This window comes from Coturnix japonica, chromosome 7 (assembly GCF_001577835.2).
Source record: "Coturnix japonica isolate 7356 chromosome 7, Coturnix japonica 2.1, whole genome shotgun sequence".
Taxonomy (NCBI): domain Eukaryota; kingdom Metazoa; phylum Chordata; class Aves; order Galliformes; family Phasianidae; genus Coturnix; species Coturnix japonica.
The window spans coordinates 13,253,882-13,279,725 of NC_029522.1; the positions used below are offsets into that span (position 1 = coordinate 13,253,882).

The 25,844-nt window shown below is 37.3% G+C and overlaps 1 protein-coding gene across 11 annotated transcripts in view; it reads left to right on the forward strand.

Annotated features, from left to right (window-relative positions):
• The window catches only part of ZNF385B (zinc finger protein 385B), a 148,529-nt gene that overhangs the window by 120,611 nt on the left and 2,074 nt on the right, over positions 1-25,844 (forward strand). For all 11 annotated transcript variants that reach the window (XM_032445864.1, XM_015868379.2, XM_032445863.1 and 8 more), the window contains 3 exons: positions 8,330-8,489; positions 22,928-23,182; positions 24,681-24,859. In XM_032445864.1, the coding sequence (XP_032301755.1) occupies positions 8,330-8,489; positions 22,928-23,182; positions 24,681-24,859 (594 nt within the window). The remainder of the gene's footprint in view (positions 1-8,329; positions 8,490-22,927; positions 23,183-24,680; positions 24,860-25,844) is intronic.

The following is a 25,844-nucleotide window of genomic DNA, read 5'->3' on the forward strand; positions in this document are numbered from 1 at the left end:
TAGAAACATTTGAAAAAGTGTTTTGAGCTACTGGTTGAGGGCTATAACCTAATGCATTTGGTTTTGTTTAGAATTTTCAGAAAGGTGAAAACAAATTAAAGTGGCATGGAATAGCATGTTACTAAAATAAAATATTTTGCTTTGAATAAATTTTGTTTAGTATTTTTAAAAGCAGAGTTGATTTGAAGATTCTTTGGGGGGAAAAATATAATTTGAGGGGGGCAGCAGAGTGATAGAAAAAAGTGAAGTATAACTTGTGGTTCTATTTACTAGAACAGATTAGGACTATTTACTGAGGTGGAAGAGAGCAGGGAAAAAAAAGTTAAAAGTAATGATAGTTACATGTATAAATACAACTTATACACAGCTCAATTGCTCACTGCCCACTGACTGATGCCCAGGGAGTCCCTAAAATGCAGCTGCCTACCTAGCCAACTCCCCACAGTTTTTCAAGACTTTTTCATGTGCATGATGTCATATGAAATGGCCTTTGCCCAATTTTTGTCAGCTGTTCTGGTTCTGTCCCTCCCAAGCCCATGTGCTACTCAGCCCTTCCCTTGCTGGCAGGACATCATGAGAAGTTCCTGCACTTTGAAGGATAGGGGACTTGGAATTTATTTGTAAGGTTAACACCGAGCTGTTATCAGTGAGCTTACTTTACCAAAGCTTGTCCCATGACCTACTTGAGATACTCTGGCTAAAACTAAGTGTCTAAAACTAAGTGTCGTGTTATTTTAATACCTGGAATATCCAGCCCTGAATAGTAGACATGACAGGGTGCTCAGTCCATGGTCAAGCAGGACACCTGATGACATCACCAACTGTACTGAACATCTTTATTGGAATTCCAACCCATTACCCTTGCTTTCTGTTTTCTTTTTCTACTCTTTCTTTTTCCCTCCCTCTCCTCCAGGTTGAGTCAGGGAGCAGAATATCATTGAAAGAGAGAAGTATGAAAAATATAGTAAGTTGGTAAGGTTCTCAACAATGAAGGGAAGTGAAATGGTAAAAATATCAGTACAAATCAAAGCAAAGGGATTTTTCCTGAGCTAACTTCTATGATAGTTGGTAACGGAGATCAAATAATGTTGAATTAAGTTGGAAATTTCAGTTTAAGAAGGATGGCATTGCAAGGATTGTTAGCTGATGAGATTGATTAATCATAGTAGCAAGGACTGAGATAAACATTTCAGAATGTGTAAACTTAATTCTGTTGTGAAGTGGATCATTGCTTCTATAGAAAACTGTTTAAAAATTTATACTAGCCTTAAATAGTTGTCGGTTTTGTGCCAGTATATTAGAACCAACAAAACGTCTGTTAACACCGTTTTTTCTTGCTTCATTTCTACATATGTTCCAGTGCTGTAAATTCTAGTGTTTATGTAGAGTTCAATCTCTGGTTTTCTGTCCAGCTCAGGGAAAAAAAAAAGAAAAAAAAAAAAGGAAATATCTCAGTTATATTCACTGCCACCAGGGATGATCTAGAAGGGACAGAATCCTCTTTGTGGAGCAGATTGTGGTAGTGAGTCAGAACTTCTTCTTGCATAAAGGCCACCAGAGCAAGAGATACAGCTGAAATCCACCAAAAGGAAGCAAGATGTGCTGAGAAAGGTTTAGCCTAGCTTTTCAAAAATAGGTTTTTCCTTTTAAGAATCCTGGGATTCCTTTCAAACTTGTGGTTATCTATATGGACTATGGATAAGCTTTGTAAAACAGGTTTTCATATTAACTGTTTTGGTATGATTTATTTAGACTGATTATTTATGTTGCAGACATTCTAGCAGAAACTAAAAGCAGCTTGAGTAAGGTTTGCTCTGTCTTTATGGAACTCATAACAGGGTCTGAGTATCAATAGGGCACAGGAAAGATGGCTGTTGCTGTCTCCCAGAGATTACTTCTCTGCTTACTCTTGGCTCGCTGTTCTACTTCCCTCTGGCACATTTCCCACAGCTGCCATGTGGCAATGAGTCCTGCCAGCAGCTGTGGAGCTTAGGGCCAGGCTGTGCTGAGCTGTCTGTTCTTCTCTGCTCTAGTGATTGGTGATGTCACCTGCAAGAGAAGCATCAGTCAGGTTGCAAGGATACCTGTTAGGCTTTGGCAAAACTTTTTTCTCCATGCTTACAAAGTCAATACAACTTTCTCTTCTCTTCCATTATTTGCTTCAGTAGTCTAAAGTTTTTAGAGCTTGGGCACTAGTTAATATTGTTGGTGCTAATCTAGTCACTTTCCATCTGTTCTCCAAACTCAAATACTTTACACCAGCAGTCCGTGTAATTTGTTTGTTTGCTGGTGTTTGTTATTTTATTGTTACTTTTTTTTTTTTTTTAAGTCATCTGTTGATTGCTTCTAAATGAAATATCTGCTTCCCTCAGTGCCAGCTGTCCTTGTTTGTAGGAAGGTCTTTGGCTGCAGTGCAGCCACAGGGTACCACCTTGTTGATACAATATTCTTTCACTGGCATAAGCGTGTATCTGCACGGCATATTGCTCTCTGTGATTGATGCCTTTAAGTTGGCGCTGCCTTTTGGCATCACCTACAAAAACTCAGAAATCAAGTCAAAATGCTTTGCGGGAAGATCAGAAAAAGCAGGTGCAACAGGTGGGCATTAAGAGATGCTGACAGGCAACTTATTCTTGTGTATATATAGCTAATAAAAAAGATTCAATGATTGTGATCGCCTCTTTAAAAAGAAGCCAGAAGGCAACTTTTCAAAGTTGAGGCTAGCGTTGCCAAATCTTAGCTATATCTTAGCTATATCTTTGCTATATCTTAGCAAATTTGAATGGATGTCAAAAAGATAACATGCAAAATAATCAATAGCATCGAATAAAAATCTGCAGAACTGTCACCAGCTTTTGTCATCATTTTACATTTTTTCTTATAAATAAAACTATTGGAGCTGATGCTTAGGGTTTGGAGCGTAGCAGAGCAGGTAGGTAATTAAAAGCGTAAGTATCAGGAGCTTGTGAAGGCAGTTTTCTGTTTTGAAGACAGATCTGACAAAATGATGAAAGTTGTTAGCTTCATCATGACAGAAATGCTGCGTGATTACAGGGTGCAGAGTTATAACATGCTGAAAGTTCTGATCCAAACCAACTATTTAATAAAGTGGTTAACTAAGTTTGATTAGTTGCTTTCTTATGATGTGACCATTTTTCACCACTTTTCATTTTTCCCATTTCTTGCAATCTACCTTAATATTTGGAGCAATTTGGTTTCACAAAGCTACTGAGAGCTGAATTTCAAAAATAACACATAGCTTTGGTGTAACAAAAGTATGAATAGTTTTATTTTGCAGATGACTTCAGTTACATCTATTCTTAACATCAATTGCATCTACACTTAATACCAGAGTACAGATAAAATTATTCAGCACAGGTGCATCATGTTGTCATTGAACAGATCTGATAGGTTTGCATTTCTTCTCTATGCAGTAATAAATTCAGTTAATTAGTCATTCATACACCAGATAGATTCTCAAACTCAGTCAGCTGCAAACTGCCAAAATGAATAGTGCTGATTTCAAATATTCTGTCCCTCCCTGCTCCTGACAGGGGCAATTTCTGTCATCTTTTGTACTGTAGCCTTAACTGAATTTTAAGGGTTTCTTGAAGGTAATATAGCTATTAATAACTCCATGATCTGCATGTTTCCTGGTTATTTTTCTTTATACGTATCAGTATACATATATTTAAATTTTAGCAAAGCTACTGATGGTATTATATGCTAATCATATTCACACATTCCTTGAAAGCATGCTTACATGTAAAGATGAAGACTTGTATTGCTGATGTTTTATTAGATGGAATCTTGTATATGAGGCAGTGTGTTATGGCTACATAATCTTACAGATGAATGTGATGATGCTTAGATTTAAAACTTAGTTGATAACCTAAAGCAGAAATTTGGAAGAAATGTTAGTTTCTGAATAAAATCTAACGTGGTGTGTCTCAATAGAAAATGTACTTAAGAGAGGAAAGGCTTCAACCAAGTTATTAACCTTACAGCATCCTAAGTTTGCAAAAAATGTTATAGTATCGTAGAATCTTTAGAGTTGAAAGGGACATCTGAAGGCCATGTAGTCCAACTGCCCTGCAATGAACAGAGCTACCATGGCTAGATCCTTCTTAGCAACCTAGAAAACATTTTGTTAAAAAAAAAAAATAAAAAAATCATAGTAGTGAGAGTTTAAAATTTAATTTAGTGGGACGTTTAGTTTTGAGAATATAAGAAATGAATGTTATGTCTTTTTTTAAATAAAGCATTAATTATGCTAGTAGTATTGAATTGTGATGCAATGACATCAACAAAATTAGTATACTTCATTGATCTTTTCCTACATTAGATGCAGCCATTTACACTGGAATAAATCACTGTGGAACTAAAGAGTATTATGAGTACATGAGTATAGCGACATCATTTAAGGTTGCTTATTTTGGCTTTTAGAGCTCTTGTTTTTAGAACCTGAAGAAGCAACCACTATTGCATTCTACATTTTTCACTTTCATAAATATAGTTTTTATCACATGGAGTTTGCATGAGGCAATTTGTATTAATGAGGATCAAGAATGTACACTCAGTATCTATTTAAAATATTGTATTTCAAATACAGGTTTTGTTTTTTTTTATTTTGCTTGGTTTTTTGTGNTTTTTTTTTTTTTTTTTTTTGGTTTTAATGTTGAAACTGGTAAGTTCCCTTTCTTTTATGCAACGAGTGTCTTTCAAACCTTCTGCATGTGTAATTTCTGGATTGTCAGAACAAATGAAAATGACCATTCAGTTTCTTTTATAAGCTGAAAAAAAAAAAAAAAAGACAGAAATTGTGCTGTGCTGTGGCTTTTTCCAAAGATATGTTTAATATTTCAGGCACACATATTACAGAAGCCTGTAACTTGAAATATATTGCTGAATTGTGCCAGAAACAGGTTTTTAATGGGAGTTGGAGAAAATAGGCTTGCATATAATGCGGTGCAAATATCTTATATAAGTATGGTTAGTTATGGCCAGGACATTAATAATCAGAATAATTGGTACCAGGAATAATCATAACATGCTTTCTAATTTCAGACTTCCATGGCTGCCCTTTTCTTTGTTTATCATTACTCCAGGAAATTATAGAAAGTAATAATTTTTTTTAAGTATTAGAGGAAATTCTGTTCTGTGTTGTTTCTGTATTTTTGTTACCAAAAGCAAAGGAATCAAATGATTTATTTCATAGTGGGTAATAAGCAAGCTCTAAATTGCAGATACCTCTGAAAACATTACTTCAGCACCCCAAGGGATGTTCATCTGACTTTGTTTGAAAACAAAAATTTATATTTTCATTCACAGAACATTTACTGAAAGAGCCTAAGAACCAAAGCTTTAACAAAATCCAGTGGCTAGAAGCTGAGACTAGACAAATTCAGTGTAAAAACTATTAGAATGTGCTTGAAAAAAAAAAATTAACAAATGTAGCTCTTCTGCCTACCACCCAAAAAATAAGGGCTGGTTCTCTGGGGAGGACTGACATTTTTGGGCACTATGCTTTAGGTGGTCATAGCAGCACCTTTGGGCCATATAATATACAACCATGAACTGGTTAAGGTAAAGATAGTAATTATGCTATTTAAATCAAAGGTGAGGCTATTTGGCACAATCCAAGGTGCTTTGCTTTGTGTTTATGGAAGTCTTAATTTTAATTCTGCTTGGGCTTGTTTGTTTTCAACAGGTCTCATGTACACTATGTGAGGATTGAATGAAGGGAATCAAAGACTATCGTAGGTTCTGACTGATATTGCTGACACTATTATTGCAAATATCAGCAGAAAGGCTTATTATCAAGGATTTGACTGACTAAGCCTTTCTCTTGAGTGCACCTATGTCTCCTGTGTTGTAGCTTTGGCCCCAGGCAGTACATGGTCCTACCAACAGCACAGTGCACATGGAGCAGAGTTCAGTTATTTAAAGGGACATCATCAACTTTAGAGTGCTCCAGTGGAAAACCTTGTCCTTGTTGTTATTGTAAATTAAAAGTACCATAATGGAAAGGGTATACACACCCCTCAATTTTGAGCTTTGACTTCTGTACATATGTACAAGCCTGTGAAAAATTGATTTATTTATTTTTTTTTTATTATTGATGCTCCTTTTAGCTCATCATGTAGCAACAGCAAAGTGCAGAGAAATGGATACAGCTTGGCAAAGGTGGAGAGAGGCAAGGTGATGGTACTTTGCTCCTGTTCCTGCTTAAGGTGCATTGCATTAACAGGGTGCAAACAATCTGCACTCCTCTGCCTCACTCAGAGCTGAAGAGCTTCAACCCAGAAGTTGACAAGTGTCCCTTTAAGTAGTGCACGTAGTAGTAGTGGTATAGCTGTGTAGCTTTTCTTTATAATCCTTAAATTGCATTTGTATGTCTTAAGTTCCAAAGATTTTAAAACTGTCATATAACTTAACAGCAAGTGATGAATAGAATCTCTACTGTTTTTATAATGAAGATTGAAAATAGTCTCAATTTCAAAGGAATTAAAAGTAAACTTTATCTGGGAGCTTTTCTTACTGAATGCTTGTTTACTGCAATCTGTTTTAAAATATATATATAGCCACAACATGTCATTATACACACTGTCTTTTTGAGGTAGAAAGCACTGTTTCACAAGGTATATAATCACAAAGCTTCAGTGTGTAAGAATTTCATCCTCTGTTTAAACTGCAGTTCTCTACTAATTTTAATGGTGCATATAGTTTTTGTGAAGATGCCACCAAACTGACTGTTTTGTTGTCTAGTCCAGCTGTTTCTACTGCTCACTTACGCTCTTCCATACAAAAAAATGTTTATTACATGCTGTCCTAAGGTGACTGTATTGTAATGCCTATTTCTGCTGACCTTACAACAATTTCCTCATTATGGCAGCATTCTTTCTAACATCCAAGATGTTTGGATCCCATAACTGCTTTTTGTAAAGCATGTGATTTGTTTCATTTAACACAGTGAACTAAATAACATAGGAAGTGTTTTTGCATGGACTCGCAAAAGTTTCCTTGCACTGATGTTGTTATATGCCAGGCGCCAATAGGCGTGGTCATCTTGCTACATGAAGCATGCTTTCTCCAAGCATTTTACTTTGAAATGAACAACAATATTAACTTCTATAGTTAATATGTAACCTTCAATAGAGGCACCTAGTAATACCTCTCAAATCATTACAAAAAACATTACATTTGGAAATGGGAAAAGCACAATGCTGAATAGTATGATGGAAAGTGTTATGAAAATAGATTGCTTTTTGTATGGAGCTGTGTCAAGAAAAGCATTGAAAGGCATTAGTGGAAATGTCCAGACTTTGTGGTTGAATTAAGCTTGTAGTGCCTGGGCTTTGGAGCTAATGATGTGCCCTGAATTGTCAAGGTAGTTTGTTATGCACAGTCAGGAAGAATGATGGGAAATTTAAAATCACTGAACAACAAGCATTTGTTTGTTTCTTCAGTAGTGGAACTTCAAAAACACTAAGCTAATTTCTGTAAATAGTCTTACAACAAAGGTGAAGTAAACATTGTATCTTGGTATGTTTCTGTGGTTCTATCTGGGCATACCAAGAAGAATGCATAAATACAGTGCTTCAGTGCAGGAAAAGAAAATAAAGAAAAAGAGCTTCTCTACTTCCTGTCCTTCACGTTCCTATTTTCTTAGTCTTTGGAAAGAAATATATATATGGGAGGCAATTTATAGAACCATCAGGACTGATAAATATTTCCTATGTTTTCACTTGAATCTACTGAAGTTTATAGGTTTGGTGTTTCTTCTTTTTATCCTTTTCTGCTTGATCTAATAGTGAAGTTATAATGTTGTTAATGCCTGTTTCAATTGCTGTTGGTGTAACGATGGAAGTACTTTGACTTCTTTGCTAAATTAGATCAAACAGAAAGGAAAAAGTGGATTATTTAATCATGTTACAGGATGATGCATGTTTTTAACTACAGGCAATAAAGAGTAGGGAACAGTTCATAAAAACTGAGTAGCATCTTTCTAAATTGGGCATGTTTACATTTGTATAGCTCTTTAAATCTTTAAGCAGCATGGAAATAAGGAATTAGATTAGAAGTAGCAGAGCTGTATCTAATCCTGATGCCCCTTTTTCCAAGTTTGCAAAAAAGCATGTACTGTTCATTAAAATCCTGTTGTTAGAGCATGTGAGAAATTACATCTAGGAGAACTATAAAGCTACTATAATTTTTCAGGTGGAATGATATGGTGCCTACTATTGAAAGTGTCACTTTTCTGCCTTATCATCCATTGTGTTATACAGAAGTACAGAAAAGAGTGAGCCTGATTTGTTCTCCTTTGTAGAGCCAGGCCGAGGCCCACTACAAAGGAAGTAAGCATGCCAAGAAGGTGAAAGCACTAGAGGCAACGAAAAATAAACCAAAAGTTGGGTCTTCCAAGGACAGCGCAAAGGCTAACCCAAGCTGCTCCACGCCAGTCACAGCCAACATCTCTGACAAATCAGGTCAATGAAAGCTTTTCGTTCTATACATTCTTTGTTTTCTTCTTTTGTAGATACGTGTATGAAAGAAGCTTATTGCACAATTCTGATCCTTATCTTGTCCTTTCCAAACTGTTTGTTATATTTTTCTTGTATGGTATTGATCAGTTTTGATGTTGTCAAGGCTTTTTTTTTTTTTTTTTTTTTCCCCCACATCTATGTATTTTAGTTTATTTTGCCTGTTGGACAGTATGACAGTAGTACTTTCTTTTGCTTCATTTAACCTGTAGTCACATACTTACTGATAATCTATTTTTCTCTATGAATTACACATAAGAAGGAACAATGTATGTTTTTTTTTTTTTTTTTTCTTCCCCCACATCTGAATGCTGACATTTGGTGTGTTAATGTTCTCTTGTCAAATTTACTCATAGAAACAATGTTATTCATGCAGCAGTAGTAATGGCTGTGGGTGAGTGTCAAGTCTGGGATGTGCATATTTAGTTGAGACACAAGATATTTCTCTAAAAACTTTTTCTCCTCTGCATTAAAAATAATACTGCTGCAGTAAGAAACGCCCACAGAAATGTCGTGAAGCCTCATGATACAGCTATTTCCTGATTTCCACAGCTCGTTAGTGCTTTAACATTTTTTTCCCCCCTCGTGTCAGTAATCTGAGGAAGATCAGTAATACTAAATGCAGTGCATTTGTTTGAGCCACTTTCAGCTCTGTCAGTGTTGTGTTACCAAGTGAAACAGGAGAATTTCCTGAACTCCTTGACATTCTGAAATACTGTACTAGTCATCCAAGAGAGAAAGTCTACTGTGGGTTAACCAACTGTTGGTCTGATGTGTGTGATAAGCTTGCTACTGCTTTGGTAGGCCACCTATCCATTTATCTTTGACAGAGCTGAACTTGACTCAGATTCCATAGAATGACTGGCAGAAATGATTCTCTATTAAAATAAAAGGCGAAAAAGCACCCTAGTTTCAATAACAATGGCTATTTGTTTCCCTTTCTCAAAACCATCTTTGGGTCCTTAGCAGTACTGATTGGTGCCGGATTTTGGCATTTCTTCACCTAGAGAATCAAGCATTATACTTTGTGAGATAACATGAATTCAGTAGTATAGTCAGAGAAACAAGTGAAGTTAGGGTAAAACTGTAGCAAACTACCATCTGCTCTAAATTAAATGTGCATTATCAAATGGGAAGAGATTTAAAATATTTGATAAATATTCTACTCTTTGTGAAACTATAAATAGCTTCAGTTAAAACAGCTTACTATACCAGGTGTAAACTGTAAAACCTCAGACAACTGTTTAGGAATATTTCAATTAAAACTTCAGAGGAATTAACATGTTGCAATACATTCTGTGAGCATGTAGCTGTGCTATGCACTCCCTGCCCTACTTGTGTCAAGTAACACAATTTGCAGCCTTGTTACCAAATCCCTTATCTTCTTTTCCAACTATTTTCTGGAAGTCTAGCACTGCCTTATGCGTCTCTTAAGCCAGACTGCAAGGTCTGGCCCTGACTTAATTTTCTTCTCTGTAGAATGTATCTGAAATCTTTCACTTCTTTGTGTTCACTTTTTGAGAGGGGATAATATAATCTAGCCAACATTAAGGGAAACTTGACCCTGATATTGCAATATTGTCCCTGTTTTGACATTATGTTGTTATATACTATTAATTACTTGACACAAATTAAACAGATTGCCATCTGTTGGATTATACCACTGCAAGTGTTTCTGCATTCAAAATAAATCACAGTGGCAATTCAGTGTAATGCTGTCTTCCAGCTTGGGGAAGGGCAGGCTGCTTGAAAGAGCTATATCCCACCACTGATTAAACTGTTGTTTAACCACTGCAAGGACTGTTAGGTTCCTGAGAAGTGTTCATAAAAAAAAGTCACTCTTGGTGTCCTCTCCTTGTGTATGGAAGGAGAGGATGATTAACTAAAAAGGGAAGGGAGTTTTAAGTTTGTGTTCCTTTGTTACTTCTTGCACTTGTGCTGGTATTTAGTAAGAATGGGTAGGGAGTAGCATAGTACATTGACAAGCTCAGTTTACTATTATGTTATGTATGTCTGCTAATAAAAGGACACAACAGGCATGACTCACAGCTTTTCTGATGTGCTGTCATTTTGAGTGACATGTAGATGTCTGCCCTGGAGCTCTCTAGACAGAACAGTTGCTCTATACTGAGCTGAAATGTCAAGTTTGCTGCAAAGCTGCATCTTTTGTGGGTCAGACACAAGTGTTTTGGATATCATGCTATTTTTCAGAAGTAGTAGATCCAGAAAAATAATTTTACCATTAGCTTAGCTTGTGTGATGAATCTATCAGCTATCCTTTTCAATGTGGGAAGCATGGATGGTGGTAGAACTACAGCAGTTAAACTAATATTTAAGGTTTTTTGAGGAGTTCTGAGGAGAATGTGGCTTCCTGCAGATAGAATTTGCCTCAGCCAGATGTACTCTGGAACCTGGTCTGAGTATGGTGATGCCCCATTTGTATGAGAGTGGTGGTCTGTGCTGCTGGTAACACTACAATATGATTCAAATAACTTTTGTAAATTGATTGTTAGCAACCGTATTTAAAATAAAAAATAAATAAATAAATTCTGTAGTACACTGCTGAGTTTACTGCCCCCTCACATTAGTGGGTATGGTTATGGCTTGAACTGCACTGCTGTGTCCGTGTAAACTTTTTGTTCGTGCTTTGAAGCATAGTTACAAGGCAGCAGCATTAATAGGACTGGGAGCTGCTCTTTCATGTTGGGCAAAGATTACCTTCCTTCCCAGTGGAGTCCCAGGATTTCAGGATGGCTTCACACAGAATTGTACATATATGAGGGAGGCCTCATTCAGTGGTTAGTGAAGTCCTTCAAACTTCGCGATATTGCATTACTGTGTTGCGCACAGACACATGAAATTTAGAGATGCACATATACATATTTCCAGTAAAAAGCACAGCTTTAGAAAAGAGCACAGGCAGCAACAAGTACATAGCAGGGTTTAGAATATGCTGACTATTTTAAATGCGGCTCTGAGGATGTAACAGAAGCTGGTGTCTATGATCCCAGCCTAGCATCACCTGCTGTGAAGAGATATGCTTACAGTGATACATCCTTTGGGAATATATATGGTAATAAATGGACTGAAATGTCACTATTTACTTATCAAACAAAAATGAAGTCTTTGATCATACTTCTAAATCAAAATAAATTGTTCAAAGTGAAGCAGACAGAAAATGCATTATTACTTCCTTTGCATTTTGCTTTGATAGAAAACTCAGAAAGTAAATGCAACTGTTTTAACCTTCTAAAAAGTCAAAACCAGGATAGAAAAATAAGGCCTTTTTCTGTCTTTGAACTGTTCTGGATGTGATCTGTTTCCCATGTGTCAGTGAGAGCTGTTTGTGAAATGATATAGATGCTCATTTCAAGTTCAGTTCTCATTCTAGTAAGATCTTCAGGCTCTGCTACCTGCCATGTGTTACAAACAATGCTTTTGGATGTTCACTGAAAAGTCCTTTTTGTTCAGCTGTGCATCTGCGATATCAGGCATGTAACCAGGCTGAATTCTGGACCTGTTTCAAATTCTGGCTTCTCTCACTATTTTTTTGTTCTGTAAGTGCATCTCAGGGCAGCTCAATGTCAAGTTCACAGTGTTGTGACAATGCATGAACAATCCTGTGCTGGTCTGCAGTGTGTGGTGAGGACAGCAGTGACATCATGTAACTGGAATTCTGCTGTTTAATTAGCTGGGGCCCTTAGGAATTACCCTAGTTATTCCAGCATGCTAGAGTTGCCCAGCGAGAGATTAGGTTTTGAAAACAGCCTAGGCACGTTGATCAACAGAAGTGCTACTTTGTCTTATAGACATATAGTAATAAGTTGGCTTATTAGATAGGACTGGCAGCTTTATTGGAAAATGTGACAAAATGTGACCTTGAGGACTTGTCTAACGTTTATAATTCATTGAGGGCTTTTCTATGTGTGCTTTGACAATAAAACTGATTTGTTTTTTTCCCCTTTTATTCCTAAATAGTAGAGTACAGCATGTTAAATCACATTTACTCAGGCATATTACAATGGGTTGGAATTCCCTAGTGTCCCAATTACCGGTGAAGTTTATTCATCAGCTGTGAATGAGACGTAATGTCCCAAGAGAGGCTTTAGTTCATATTTCACTAGTCCACCACCAGGACACTCTCTTAGTCATGTTGCTTGAGTTGCTTACCTTAAAATTCTTCCTGACAATGTTCAAAGTCTAAACTTTTCAATGTGCTTCTCTGTACTTTGAGTAGATATTCTGTGGTTTGAGTTGATGAACTCCTGAGAACTCCTGGAGGACTCAAGGTCTTTCTTCAGTCAGCTTGTAATCATGTTAACCCACCCAGACCTAAAACCCCACCTCGATTGAAAATGGCTATAGGTGCCATTAACAGTAAAATAAGCTGTCACTGACACAATTGATTGATGAGTTGTTGTAATGCCTGTTCAAAATGAAAGAAGTCAACTTTGTCTTTCTTCAGTCATTTTATCAATCAGAAGGATATATAAGCTGGAGATTGCTTTGTAGAAACTGTAAGCCTTTTCTCCTGTCATAATATAAAAGCAGAAGCTCTGCATTAAAAAATACATTGTAAAATTAAATAAGACTTTTTCGGAGTACTGTGATGTGTGCTCAGACGTTCATGTGTACATCACTAATGCAGTGTACAAATATTACTTCTTCCAGTTTAAAAAAAAAAAGGAATTTTTTTGAGTACTTTTAAAATTGTCATAAATAAAATCATGCATAGTTTTTCTTTGGGTAGAGGGAACGGCAGGCATTAGACTAAATGAGGCTGATTCTACTAATGTAGCTGGACTTTATGGCACAGCCTAGGGATGCTCTCAGTTTTGTTTAGTTGTATATCTACAGTAATTTAAGGAATTCACTTACGTACATTGAATTGCTCAGCAGCTCTTTTCTTCTTACATCAGACTTCTGTTTTTCTTGTTTGCTCTGTTCGTGATGCCTGTTGAATAACCAAAGATTTTTCTGAATGATAATGGAATGATAAATCAATATAGAATGTCACAACTTACTAGCAGATGATTAAATAGGTTAGTATATTTTCATAGAGAATATAATGCCAGAGAGATGGCCCTATGATCCCTACCTATCAGAACCATTATGTGTGATGTCATTCTTTGTTATAATTGGTTTTGCAACATATTACAAGAGCTCTTGAGTATTCGGGTGAGAAAGCGGAGAAAGGAGAAAAGTGAGACTAAGAAGTAGCAGCTAGCAAAAAGCAAGTCTAGGACTAAGATGCCAGTGTTGGTCATCTCCTTTGCTGTTTCCTGCTAGGAAGAACCATGATCCAGAGGTATCTGAAAAGGTGGGGGTTATAGATTGGGATTGCATAAAATTTCCAAAAGAAAGAAATTATATTTCCTTTTCTGTTTCCTCAAGATGGTGGTTGTTCTGTTGGTAAATGACTACTATTTGCATAACAAGCAGTTCATTTGCGAACCAAGCACAAGGTTTGTTCTTAGATGACTAAGGAATTCAAATCAGTGGAAGTTCTCTTAATCTGAGATGGACTGAAATTAGACCTTCAAATTTGTTAGGAAGGAAAACTTCCAATAAAGTCAGCTGCTGGTTTTGTTGTTTTTTAACATGCCTGGGAGAGAGTAGCTTTATCTGTACTTACTATTTCCTTATTAAAGAAATATACTGCTGAAGAATTAGGGCCGTGCTTCTGATGCCAGATGTGTAGCTTTTTCACATACCCAGGGAGTAAATAGCAGAATGCTGGTGATTACTCATGCAGTTAGTAGTGGAATAGAATTTTATCAGTATCTAGTTTGCCAGAGTGAGAGACTTTGTTGTCTCTAAAATTTGAGAATATATGTGTAATCAATAGCAATTTTCACACATCTAGATTTATTTTTGGGAAACAATTTTTTTACTTATATTTACCTTCATTTTTGTAACATGCAAGCAGTATTTAGAATATTATGTCCAATTGCTTATTAAGAAATCCAGAATCAAAACCAAAGCAAAGATGTCTGTGGCTGACACGTAAGACAGTAAAATAGGTCTTTTGAAGATCCTCCTTATACTTCTGTCTATAATTCTACAGCTATTGCATTACTGAATTGGTGTGAGAAACGTGCTACACTTCCTGTAGCATAAAAATGCATACGTGGTCAATAGGTTGCGTTTTATTTCCTTATTCCTTATTTTCAAGGAGAGTGAAAATATTTCTACGTAGGTTAAGCAAGTTATATACAATTTATTGGATAAATCTTGAAAGCGTAAGTGAATACTTGCAGTCCTCAGGTAGACCTGCCACTGAAATCAGTGAGAGTGCACAACTATAGATGTAATTTAACTAAAATGAAGAGGAATGTTTCATAGTTGGCTTCAGTGGCAGTTCTGTCTGGGCAAGTAATGAATCAGTAGTTCAGACACAGACCCGTGAGAATGCACTTGTATGCAGAATGTCAGCTCATCTTGATTCATTTATTTAGACACCCATAAATTTTATATTGAGTTCCAAAGCACTTTAGCAGCTGTGGGTAGAATTTTAAGATTATTTAAGCACAAAATACAAGTGAAATGTATTTCTAGTAATATATTTCAGGTTCACAGATGGAGGACATAACATTAATTTAATAGTTGATGAGATGATCCAAAGCATTTTTAGGATGTGAGGGATACTTTGGTAGAATACTCTGTATTTATTATCTTTGAGTATTATTTTTCTAAATATGCTTATATTATTAAAATGTTAAAAAGACAAAACAGTACTGTGGAAAAGCTTGCATTCCTGTACCAGGAAAATAAATATGTCAGTCTGAAATGGGAATATGAAATACTGAACAATAGATGTCTGGTGTCAGAGAAAGGTATGTTCTACCAGCTAAAAGATGTATTGTTGCACTGTAGTCACATTTTCTAATAACAGATCACATACTGTATTCCAAACTTTCCCCAAGTTGTGTGAAAGTTTTCCAAGTCTGTTTTAATTTTTTCCATCCTGGTCAATACAGACTGGCATGGCTTAGAAAAGATTAAAGCTGAAAATAGTTTTAAAATAAATTTGGCTTGGCATAGAGCAACAGGACCCAGGAATGCAAAGCTGTGGGATGTTCTCCCTTTAGGGGTACTTCCTGAACAGAGGGATTTTTGTAATGTGAGCTCTCCTTGTTGAGATGTAACTTTTACACAGTTACTTTGAAATATGGTTTTGGTTTTTTGTTTGTTTGGGTTTTTTATGTATGCACCAGCATACCTGGAAAAACAGCCACAAGTATGCAAAGGATTGACTAAAAACTGTAGGTGATACAGTAAGATCATCTCAAAGGCACCCAGTAATTGGAACACTGGTTTCTCTCTCTGTTCAAGAAGATGTGTGGGTAGGTACAGAAACAAGTTTTGCAAGGCAAGATTTTGCACTTTCAGACCCACATGGACTTTTGAATATTTTCTTATTCTCATTTGTCCCTTTCCTTAAGAATTAAGCCCATCTCAAATTTCAAAACCAAAACTTGATGATGTTGCATTTTTAATCCAATTAGTTACAAATATTTCTGTTACCTGAAAAAGGGACAGGTTCCTTTTTCTCTGCTATGCCAAGCCAGAAATAAAATATCCAAGAAATTAAGTATCAACATCACTGTTGTACCATAGCCAAGCAAGCAATACTTCTGAAATGAAAATAATAGCTCAGCTCAGCCAGTTGGGGAGTAGTGATGCAGTTAATCAAATAATCAGTCTAGCTACAGAGCTCGCTCAATATTGCAGAGCCATCCAGACATTTCCTGATGTAGCTTCAGTATCTCAACAAAATATGTTGTAGATTATTTTAGTGCACATTTGTGCTTGAAATGAAAAGCTTTATATTTATAGCTTCCATTTGTTTCTCATTTTTGTGTAGAAACAAAATTGGTTTTCTTTAGAATGTGTCAAACAGATTTATTTCATGTAACAACCTTTCATTATGTGAAACCTAGTCATTTTTAAGACAGGCCTTAGGTACAAGGAAGAGCATTTTATGAGAACTAAAGGTAATCAGAGGGTTAACAAATTCAGTGTGCCATCTGATTTGCATGTAGGTTTGCAATGGAATTTTTCTAGAACAGAGCCCTACGGGTTTTTCTGCCTCATTTCTCAGCAGACTCCACAACTGGTGAGATAGTAGATATTTTGTCTGGCAGCCATTGGAGTCTCATTATTTAGCAAATGTGGAGATAAAACAAAGATTTCAAAATCCCTTATCAAAGTTAGCTAACTCTGTCTTAATGAGTGTCAAGAAATAATCTAATGCTCTTTGTTGTCGGGTTTTGGGTGGTTTTTTTTTCCTGAGCAGTATGTGGAGAGGTGCAGGACAAAATGCCTGCAAATGCTGTGAAGGTTATGACCACTAGTGACTTAATCGCTTTCCTGCTATCGGTTTCATGGTATATATTACTCATAGTGTTCATATTTTTCCTCATAAAAAGGATAATTAATTGTTTAAATGCATGCTTTATTCCTTTATAACAGTGTGAGCCAGCAGAAGATAAGACTTTCTGTGAAGAACAATGGCTTGATGCTTGCTTTTTTCACTGGAGCTATTGTCTGCCTTTCTATTCAGTAGAGTTTTTCTACTGATGTACTGAGGAAGGCCCTTCTTGTCCTTCTATTAATTTTGTCATTAATCTTCTTCTCTGTCTGTATCTTATTTCAAGTCAAACAGAACTGCAGCAACTATTGTTTCCAGTATGTTGACGTATGGATCGTCTTCCATACATGTATCCCAGGGTAGATCCTAGAGTTTGTTTAGGCAATCCTTCGAGTACAACATGGATAAATAAGTTTTTCCTATCTTCATTTATTTTCTCATGGGTTTTTTAACATCTTTTTTATGACTTTCATCCAGGCTTGTAACCTCTGTGACTGTGATGTCTCCACTTTCAAGATTTTCTCTTAGATGCTTTGAATTCTTTTGCAGTATTTTTGCAGTGCAGTTTCTAGTGTCCAGTCCTTTCGTCCTTTAACTGTTTCTTGCTAATATTTTTCATGATTTTCCGTTTTCACAATGGTGTCCTTTTCCAGCTGAATCAAAGTCAGGTGCACTCAGAACCAGTGCCTCAGGGATTCTCCTGGGCTCTCAAAGGAAAGCAAGCAGTAGATCTTCAGTGTTATTTCACTTTTTTCTCCCCAGGCTAAAACTACTGATTTTTTTCTATCCAAATTCTTCATGTCCTTCACTTTCAGAGTTCTCCATGTATTGTAGGATTGCTGTGGTGTGCTTTCAAGATGCTGGCTTGCACCTACCAGCTGAGGGGTGCCTCAGCTGCTGCAACCAGATTTGTACCTTTCCTGGTCCTTCTGTTCTTGAAGATCATCCTACCAGCATCTGCCAGGTTTATCTTTGCTACTGTCACATCTGAATTACATATGTATATTGTGATGGACAGAAAAGCAGAATAAAGCTTACGAGAAGTTAGACTGCCACACTGATGCCTCTGTTGATGACCTGTTGTTCTTTCTCTTGTATCCGTCTGTCTTCAGCTGTGATCTCTGCTCTTAAGCTGTAAATCATTTGGTCTGGGAACTGCCTTATTGTTGTGTGTGCAGAAAGCTTAGAACAGCAAGGTCAAATAATGTGTTGCAGAAATATCAACTAGCTGGCCTCTTTTCAGTATTACCAATGGCTGTATTTAATACAGTGTAGGAATAAAGTAAGTGTCACTTCTTATTTTTTTCTATCAGACTTGCCAAGCTTCCAAAATACCAAGTTTTAACTGAGTTACAATTTTATCTTTAAATTGATACATTTTTACTCTGTCTTTATGGATGCCAATTTAACTACAGTGATGAGTTTTTCAGCAAAGTTCCTTGTATTAGAGGGGCTGTAATTAATGTATTAATTCCTTGTATTAGAGGCTGTAATTAATGTAACTGATTTTACCTTTGGTACACTCTGGGTCAGGGAGAGAATGTGACAAGCTTGACAATGTGATTGATTTCCTCTTCCCATTCTGCAGTCACTAAATGCTTCATAGGTTGTTTAATGCAGCCCAATATTCATAGTCATATTCGGAGCTATTGACATTACAGGCAGAACCTGAGAATTGGTTTCCTTCCATACAGCTCTGCTGGCTTAGACATGCCTACTTTACCTCATAGTCCCAATTAGTCTCAGAAGTCAGCACTTTGGACCAATACCAGTGTCTGGAAAAACAGCACAAGTGAACTCGGGGCTGATGTAAGGCAACATTTGTGCCACACTTCCAGTGACAGCATAAAGCTACTAAGGATCAGTACTGTGAAACCCATAAATAAAACACAAACACATCATCTCAAAAATCACTTTTGGTTTTAGGTACCATAACAAATGGTGTAGTCAGAAATTAATTTAAGGTGTTAGACTCATCAAACTTCCTGCGTTTTGAACAGTTTTCTGTTGGTAGAAATGCAGTGTTGTGGCAAAGCACCATAAACATGACTAATAGTACCAAAGGCATTGCAACTAACCATGCATCATCTGCTCTCTAGTAGCATGACACTGACAACTGTAAAGTGATCAAGTTGTACTTTATTTTCTTCATGAACAACTTCAGCTGCTACTTAAGCAAGATGTGAAACAGAAATTTATTGTTAATATATATTTTGTGTATCTTCAGTAATAACTGTGCCATTGATCATGTTGTAGGATGTAAGTAGCAATTACAAGTAGTGATACAGAAAACCTATATACTACAGAATAGCTATTTGAATTTCTTACTTTATACATGGAATTTAGAACTATGCTTTTTTTAAAAAAAAATTGTTAGGAATCTGAATTAAAAATCTAATTTTTAGTTACTTTTTCATTGTTAATAGCACATACGTTTTCAGCATAAATTCCTAATTGGAACTTTTGTATGGTGTACACAGTATCATCAGTCTTGTACAAGAAAAAAAGAAGGTGGTTTCTGAATAGTAAAAAGCTAGACCTACTAGCACAGTTTAGTAAGACTGATTTTTTTCTATCCAAATTCTTCATGTCCTTCACTTTCAGAGTTCTCCATGTATTGTAGGATTGCTGTGGTGTGCTTTCAAGATGCTGGCTTGCACCTACCAGCTGAGGGGTGCCTCAGCTGCTGCAACCAGATTTGTACCTTTCCTGGTCCTTCTGTTCAGATAATTTTAGGATACAAATTGATATTGTACAAATACATATGTTATAATATGGTAAACCCTTGACATGAACTGCAAACACAATGTACTTTTTTAAAAAATACCTTGTAAACCAAGCTGCTAAATGTTTAAAGAAAAAAAAAACCCTCTTTGCTTTCTGTGTGGCGTTCATCAGTGGTTGATCTTTGCATGGGACAGAGTGTTCACACACTGTTGTCTGGAACCAGGAGAAGAAACTGCTGCACAAAGGCAAAGCAGGCTGTATCACAGAAGGTGTATGGCAGTGGTTTTACCCCTTCACATGCTTAGCTGGAGTAGGATTTCAGCATTAACAGGTGGGTCATAAACTATGCAATAGCAACAGCAGGGAGAGCAGCACGACCTACAAAGGAGAAGGGTATATCACTTGGTCTGGTCCTGCACTGGGAAGGAGCTGGAACCTGTCAGATATGAGCCTGTCAGATGTTATCCTATGCTGTTGTCTGACTTGGACACGTAAAGCTGAAATGAGGTGCTGCTAATTAGGTAAATAAGCCTTGAATTCTAGCATGGTGCTGATGCAGATATGAGGCAAACAACCACAAATACATGAGAACAACTTCAAAGTGGAATTGAAACAATGTAAGTAGGCAATGAGAGCATTGATATTACTGAGCCCAAAGCAATACTTAATTAGCTGCTTTACTTTTTCCTTGGGCTCTCTTTCAAAATAAATGCAGGCTTCAGTAAGAACTCAAAATGAATCACTGATTTACTTCTCTTGAGTCCTGAGGAAAAAGGAGACTTAATTTAAAGAGAGGCATTTAGCACAGATGAAATATGATCCTTCTGTATGGAAAACAAACATAGTCCAATACAGTGCAGCAGTATGGGTTAGATGTTCAATAACCCCTTGCATGTTTGCTGGGGAGGATGTACCCATTCATGAGCTGGTTTGGCCTCTGCCTGGCTCTTCTGAGCTCAGTGGGTTTGGCCCAGGTGGAAATCAGTGCAAATTTGGGCCATTGCTCACTAATACTGGCCTTCTGAAGAGGACTCTGATCCTCAGCCATATTGAACAGGCCTCAGTTCAGACAGTGAGCACAGTCTGGAAGCATGTGTATGTGTGCAGGCATAAATAGCCTCTTCTCTGATTTCACTTAGAGATGTTATTTGATATAAGTACAATAAGAATGGACTACTTCCTGCTTTGTATTTACATCTGATCTGCATTTCCTGTGCTTTACATATATAAATACTTGGTAGGCATTTCTGTCCCAAACAAAACCGTAGGTAATGCTGTTTTGAATTCTGTTGACTGAAAACAATAAGCTTTTATCCAAAGCCCATCTGGAGAAGTGCCATTTTCTGATTTAAAAAACAGAAAAAATAAACTATTTTAGTCATAGCGCAGAGATAAATATGCACTTATCTCAGTATACTTTCTGTAGGAGTTAAACTGGCTCATAACATTACTGTTATGATTTTTGAAGATATTCTGCATTAAGAGCTTAGAACAGTGGAAGGAAACATCAGTTCGTAAGGGGCATGGCATGTCTCCATGTACACATATAGTCACATGGATGAGGAGCTTTTGGTGTCAGGGAGCTCTCCCAGTGACGGTATTACACTTGCTATGGTTCTTTCCAAAAGCTGAGATGCTGACAGCATTTTGCCTAGCTGGACACTGGTAATTTCCTTCCACTTCTCCAGAATTTTTCTTGACAGGAGATTACGCATTATATACTCTAGAACTGCTTTGTATTACAAAGAGTGAAAGCACTGTAAACCTTGGGAATATTTTAAATATTGACAGACTGTGCATCAGCAGATATTTGAGGCTCAGAACTAAACATCCCTTAATGGTGGCTGGCAATGTGAGAAGTGGGGAATGAAGTCTGGAACTTTTTAATCAGCTGCTAGCTTTGGCAATGGGAAGCTGTCTCTGACGTTAACAGTGGCCTCTGTGAACTAGGTCTTACCCCCGCTGTTTAGGATCTACAGGTGCCTGATGGCAAAATCCAGAGATATCTTATTCCAAATCCTGTCTTATTCTATTCTTGCCATTTTCATCTATTTTGTATTGTGACCACTTTTTTCTTATGCTGCAAGTGATTGAACTATGAGTATTCCTAAATGTAGAGCTGGCTCTTGGTACTGCATTAATCTCAGACATGCTGATATGACAAGGCTGATCTTGGTTGGTCTCTAACAAAATTAGATCTCTAGCACTCTTCCACATACTAAAGAAAAAAAAAGAAATCTTAAAAATTCAGATTGTCTGGTGCCAGTGTTATTTTAGTAAAGCTGGAAGTTTGTGATCTTTTGTTCTGCTGATGTAGCAGTTTGCTTCGGCTGCAATCTGTTGTCGGTCTAGAGCAATCATTTCATGCATCCATTTTGTCAGTGCTGCCCATACCAGAAGTGCTGTTTTTTCCCAGTTCCATTCCCTCTTCGTTATCAGTGACTTTACTCCAGTACAGCTTGTAGTCACAAGGACTTCAGCTGAATAGAATTCAATGAGCTTTTCTAAGACACCACATAGGCAAGGAGCATTTGAATATTGGCTCTGACACAAAGTGCCTCTTCAGGCACAGTTGAGACATTTAATCTTTCTGTCTTGCAATCACCATCTGTAGAATGAAGTAATACTTGCCTACCTGTCTCACAGGAACATGAGTTATTGATTCATGGCTGTGAAGTGATACAGGAATACGATGAATGCACACTGGAGCCATCGTATCTCTGGATGTATGGGGAACTGTTGTTTGAAAAATCTAAAAACAATAATAACTGTACTTATGTGTATAGTGTTGTACCATACTGAACTCCTTTAGCTGAGAGAAGGAATATCACATGTCAAGACAGTGCTGGAGCCTTTCGGTGTCCTCCCAGTGACTTTGATGAATTTGAGCTATTCCAAAGGCAATATGTTGCTTTTCAGGAGCATTTTTGCAATCTCTGGTACAAAGCCTTGCATGTTTCTATGTACTCTCCAGTCTTTAACCCAATCTGCCTTGGAGATTCTTTGGGTTGTTTGCAGCTGGCCAGACCTGCAGCACAACAGCAGCTGCTTTGAATTTGCTGAAGTCATTGGTACTCACTGGTAACCTTAAAACCAAGAGTCAGCCCTTCCATCAAATTACATATATTCTGTAGTTGAATTTTAACAAGATTTCAAGGATGCTGGCCTGTCTAGAACTGGATGAATTAGGTCTCTGTTGGGAAAGGTTCGCTGGAACCACAGGATTACTATTGCATGATTATTGCATAGCATATTTTTGACATAGATATTTTCCTTCTTTTAGAAGATAAAGGGAAAGTGAAATCCAATGGTGCAAGTCAGCATTCCAGTACAGAAGTGGGTGCTTTTCTTCCCAAAACTGGAGTGGCAGCAGTGGCAGCAGTGGCACCTGTAACACCTGCAGCATCCTCCAACAGCACAAATGGGGCTCCTAGCACAGCCTCTGAGTCAGAAGAGGAAAAAGCCAAAAAACTGCTTTACTGTTCATTATGCAAAGTGGCTGTGAATTCCCTGTCACAACTAGAAGCGCACAATACAGGTGAGTGTGTATAGAATGTGAGTTATGTGCTGGTTTTGAAAAGGTCGATGTAACAAGCTGTTTTTCTGGCACTGTGGAATTTGATGTGTAGTGTTTGATATTTCAGTACAGCTCTATACATTTTTAGAGCAGTTCTTCCTGTACCCTATAAGCTTTTAAAATCCTTACAGCTCATGTTACCTAGTAATATTCCATCGTATGTCTGTAGCACCAGGTTTTCTAGAATGTGAGCGACATACCTCTTTCATATTTCAGCTGTGCATGCTGTCTTTTCCTGGCACAATGTTCAGTAACTTTTGTTATTTGATATTTTTCCTATTTTTATGATGGGCTTCTTAGATTTCATAGATATCCTAGAACGTTTGGATTGTTAAGTATTAACCATGCTGTCCTCATTCCTTGGATAAATCTTTGAAAAGACCCCAAGCAACAACCCCTAATGTACTCTGGCTGCTCTGTGATGTGCTGGTGATGTAAAGCTTGTTAACAAACCATTTCAATTGGTTTTATAGCTGTAATCCTTTCTTGAAATGGCCAAAGCAGCCACTTCTTCCAAATCCAAAGATACTTGTTGCAATCTCCAGCACCACCTCTGCTGATAAGCTGTGGAAATAACTGTGTGCCTAGACACTCTCTCATTTTACACTTTTCTGATGGCCCCACAGTCACTGTTCTATTATTCAAATTATTATAAGTATTTGCTACTCTTAAATTCAGAAGTCGTCAGTATACATTTATTTTCTTTAAGGCACCTTTACTAGAGAAATTGCCATGATAGCCTAAAAGATGAATCCAGAAAATTCATGTCTCCGTTTGGTATAGAATTCCTCTACATCTCAAATCTCTGGGTGATCTGGAATAACATAGATTCAGGGGAATTCTTTGAAGATCAGCTTTTTCTTGTTGGCCATTTATCAATTCCCACAGTTCAAGCTAAGGATCGAATTTTAGCCCCAGTCCATGGAAAAAAGAGATTTAGTCTAATGAAGACTTTGTACAGTGTCTTTTCTTGAACACATAACCAGCAATGTGGCTAGTGCTAGGCTGGGGGGTTGGAACTACATGATCCTTGAGGTCCCTTCCAACCCGGGTAATTCTGTGATTCTGTGATTCTGTGATAGTGGCTTAGTCATGGATTTCTGTTTCAAGGCAGATTTTGAGTGATCACTCCTGAGTCATCCCCTTTTCCTGCTGTGCTCCACTAGCTCTGGATTTTGTTAGAATAAGCACAAAGATGCAGACCTCATGGCCACACACTCATCTCAAACAGTGGGTCAGCGGTCCAGCTCCCTTTCTGTATAAACCCTTCTTTTGTTCTTGGGTTTCCCTTCAGACTGATGAAGTGGGAGCTGTGCTGACCAAAAGTAAGACCACTGTTAATACTGATCTGTGGTAGTTCTGAGTATTCTGTCTTGAAGATAAGTGTGGAACAAGAAGTACCATGACTAATGGACCCTGCCGTATGATGCTGATCACCTACATCTGTTTGCCCAACTAGGCTCAAAACACAAGACGATGGTTGAGGCTCGGAATGGTGCTGGTCCCATCAAGTCTTACCCCAGACCTGGCTCCCGGCTGAAGGTGCAGAATGGCAGTAAAGGCTCAGGACTGCAAAACAAGACATTTCATTGTGAAATCTGCGATGTCCACGTTAATTCAGAAATTCAGCTTAAACAGGTAACTTGCACATGCCTGAGGCTTCTTCGTGATTTTTAGTTCCATTGCAATATTATAGATGGAATATAGGTCAGTGTAAGATGTTTTCCCACAAAATGAACTTGTGTTTCATGAGCCCACAGCTATTTCTAAAAGTCCCTTGCATAACTGTTTAAGCTGGAGAAAAAAATGAGCTTGCAAGTCATAAAGCAAAGGCAGGGAAAAATGTTGGTAGCAACGGATAGCACAGTAGATATAGTTTAAAAGTTTGCTGTGGCTCAATAAGAGGATGTTAACTTTGGTTTTCCAATAGGAAGAAATCCTAGGTTGGAGTTCCCTGAATTCGTATTTTGTTGCTGCTTTAATCAGTTGGGAATTTTTATTTTATTTTATTTTTTATCTTTAAGTCCAAGAAAGGAGGATGTGACATGAATCTGTTGGCTTGGGACTGTCAGTGAGACAGTAATACCATAGATATGTCTGAACAGTGTAGAGACATTATCATTAGTGCTGGAATAGCAGCACAGGTGCATGAAAACACAGCTATATTCTGACCAAGCCAATTAGCCCTAGGTTCAGTGCAATGCAATATAAATATGTTGTTTCTGATAGCCAGACTGGAATTTCCAATTGGATACTGCTTCACAGTGAAGACACGTCCTTTTATCCACAGTTATTTCAGTTATCTCTAAGGCAGTATTAAATTGCGTGGTGTAGACCTATCCCTAGGAACCGGTTCTTCCTTCAGTTAACACTGAATTATTTATGCAAACGGACAGCATCAAAGGCACTGAAGTTCACCTGATTCTGAATACCCCTATGACCTAGTGATTACAGCTCTGCCTGATTCAAAGCTCATCAGGTAGAAAAAGGAAGTACTAAGCAAAACATCAATAATTTGCAGAGCCCGTCTTAGATCACAGAATTTGCTGTATTTGATTAGTTTCTGATTCTCTGTTTGATGTGCTCCAAACTGTTTTGTTTAATTTAGTAAAACTCATCTTCA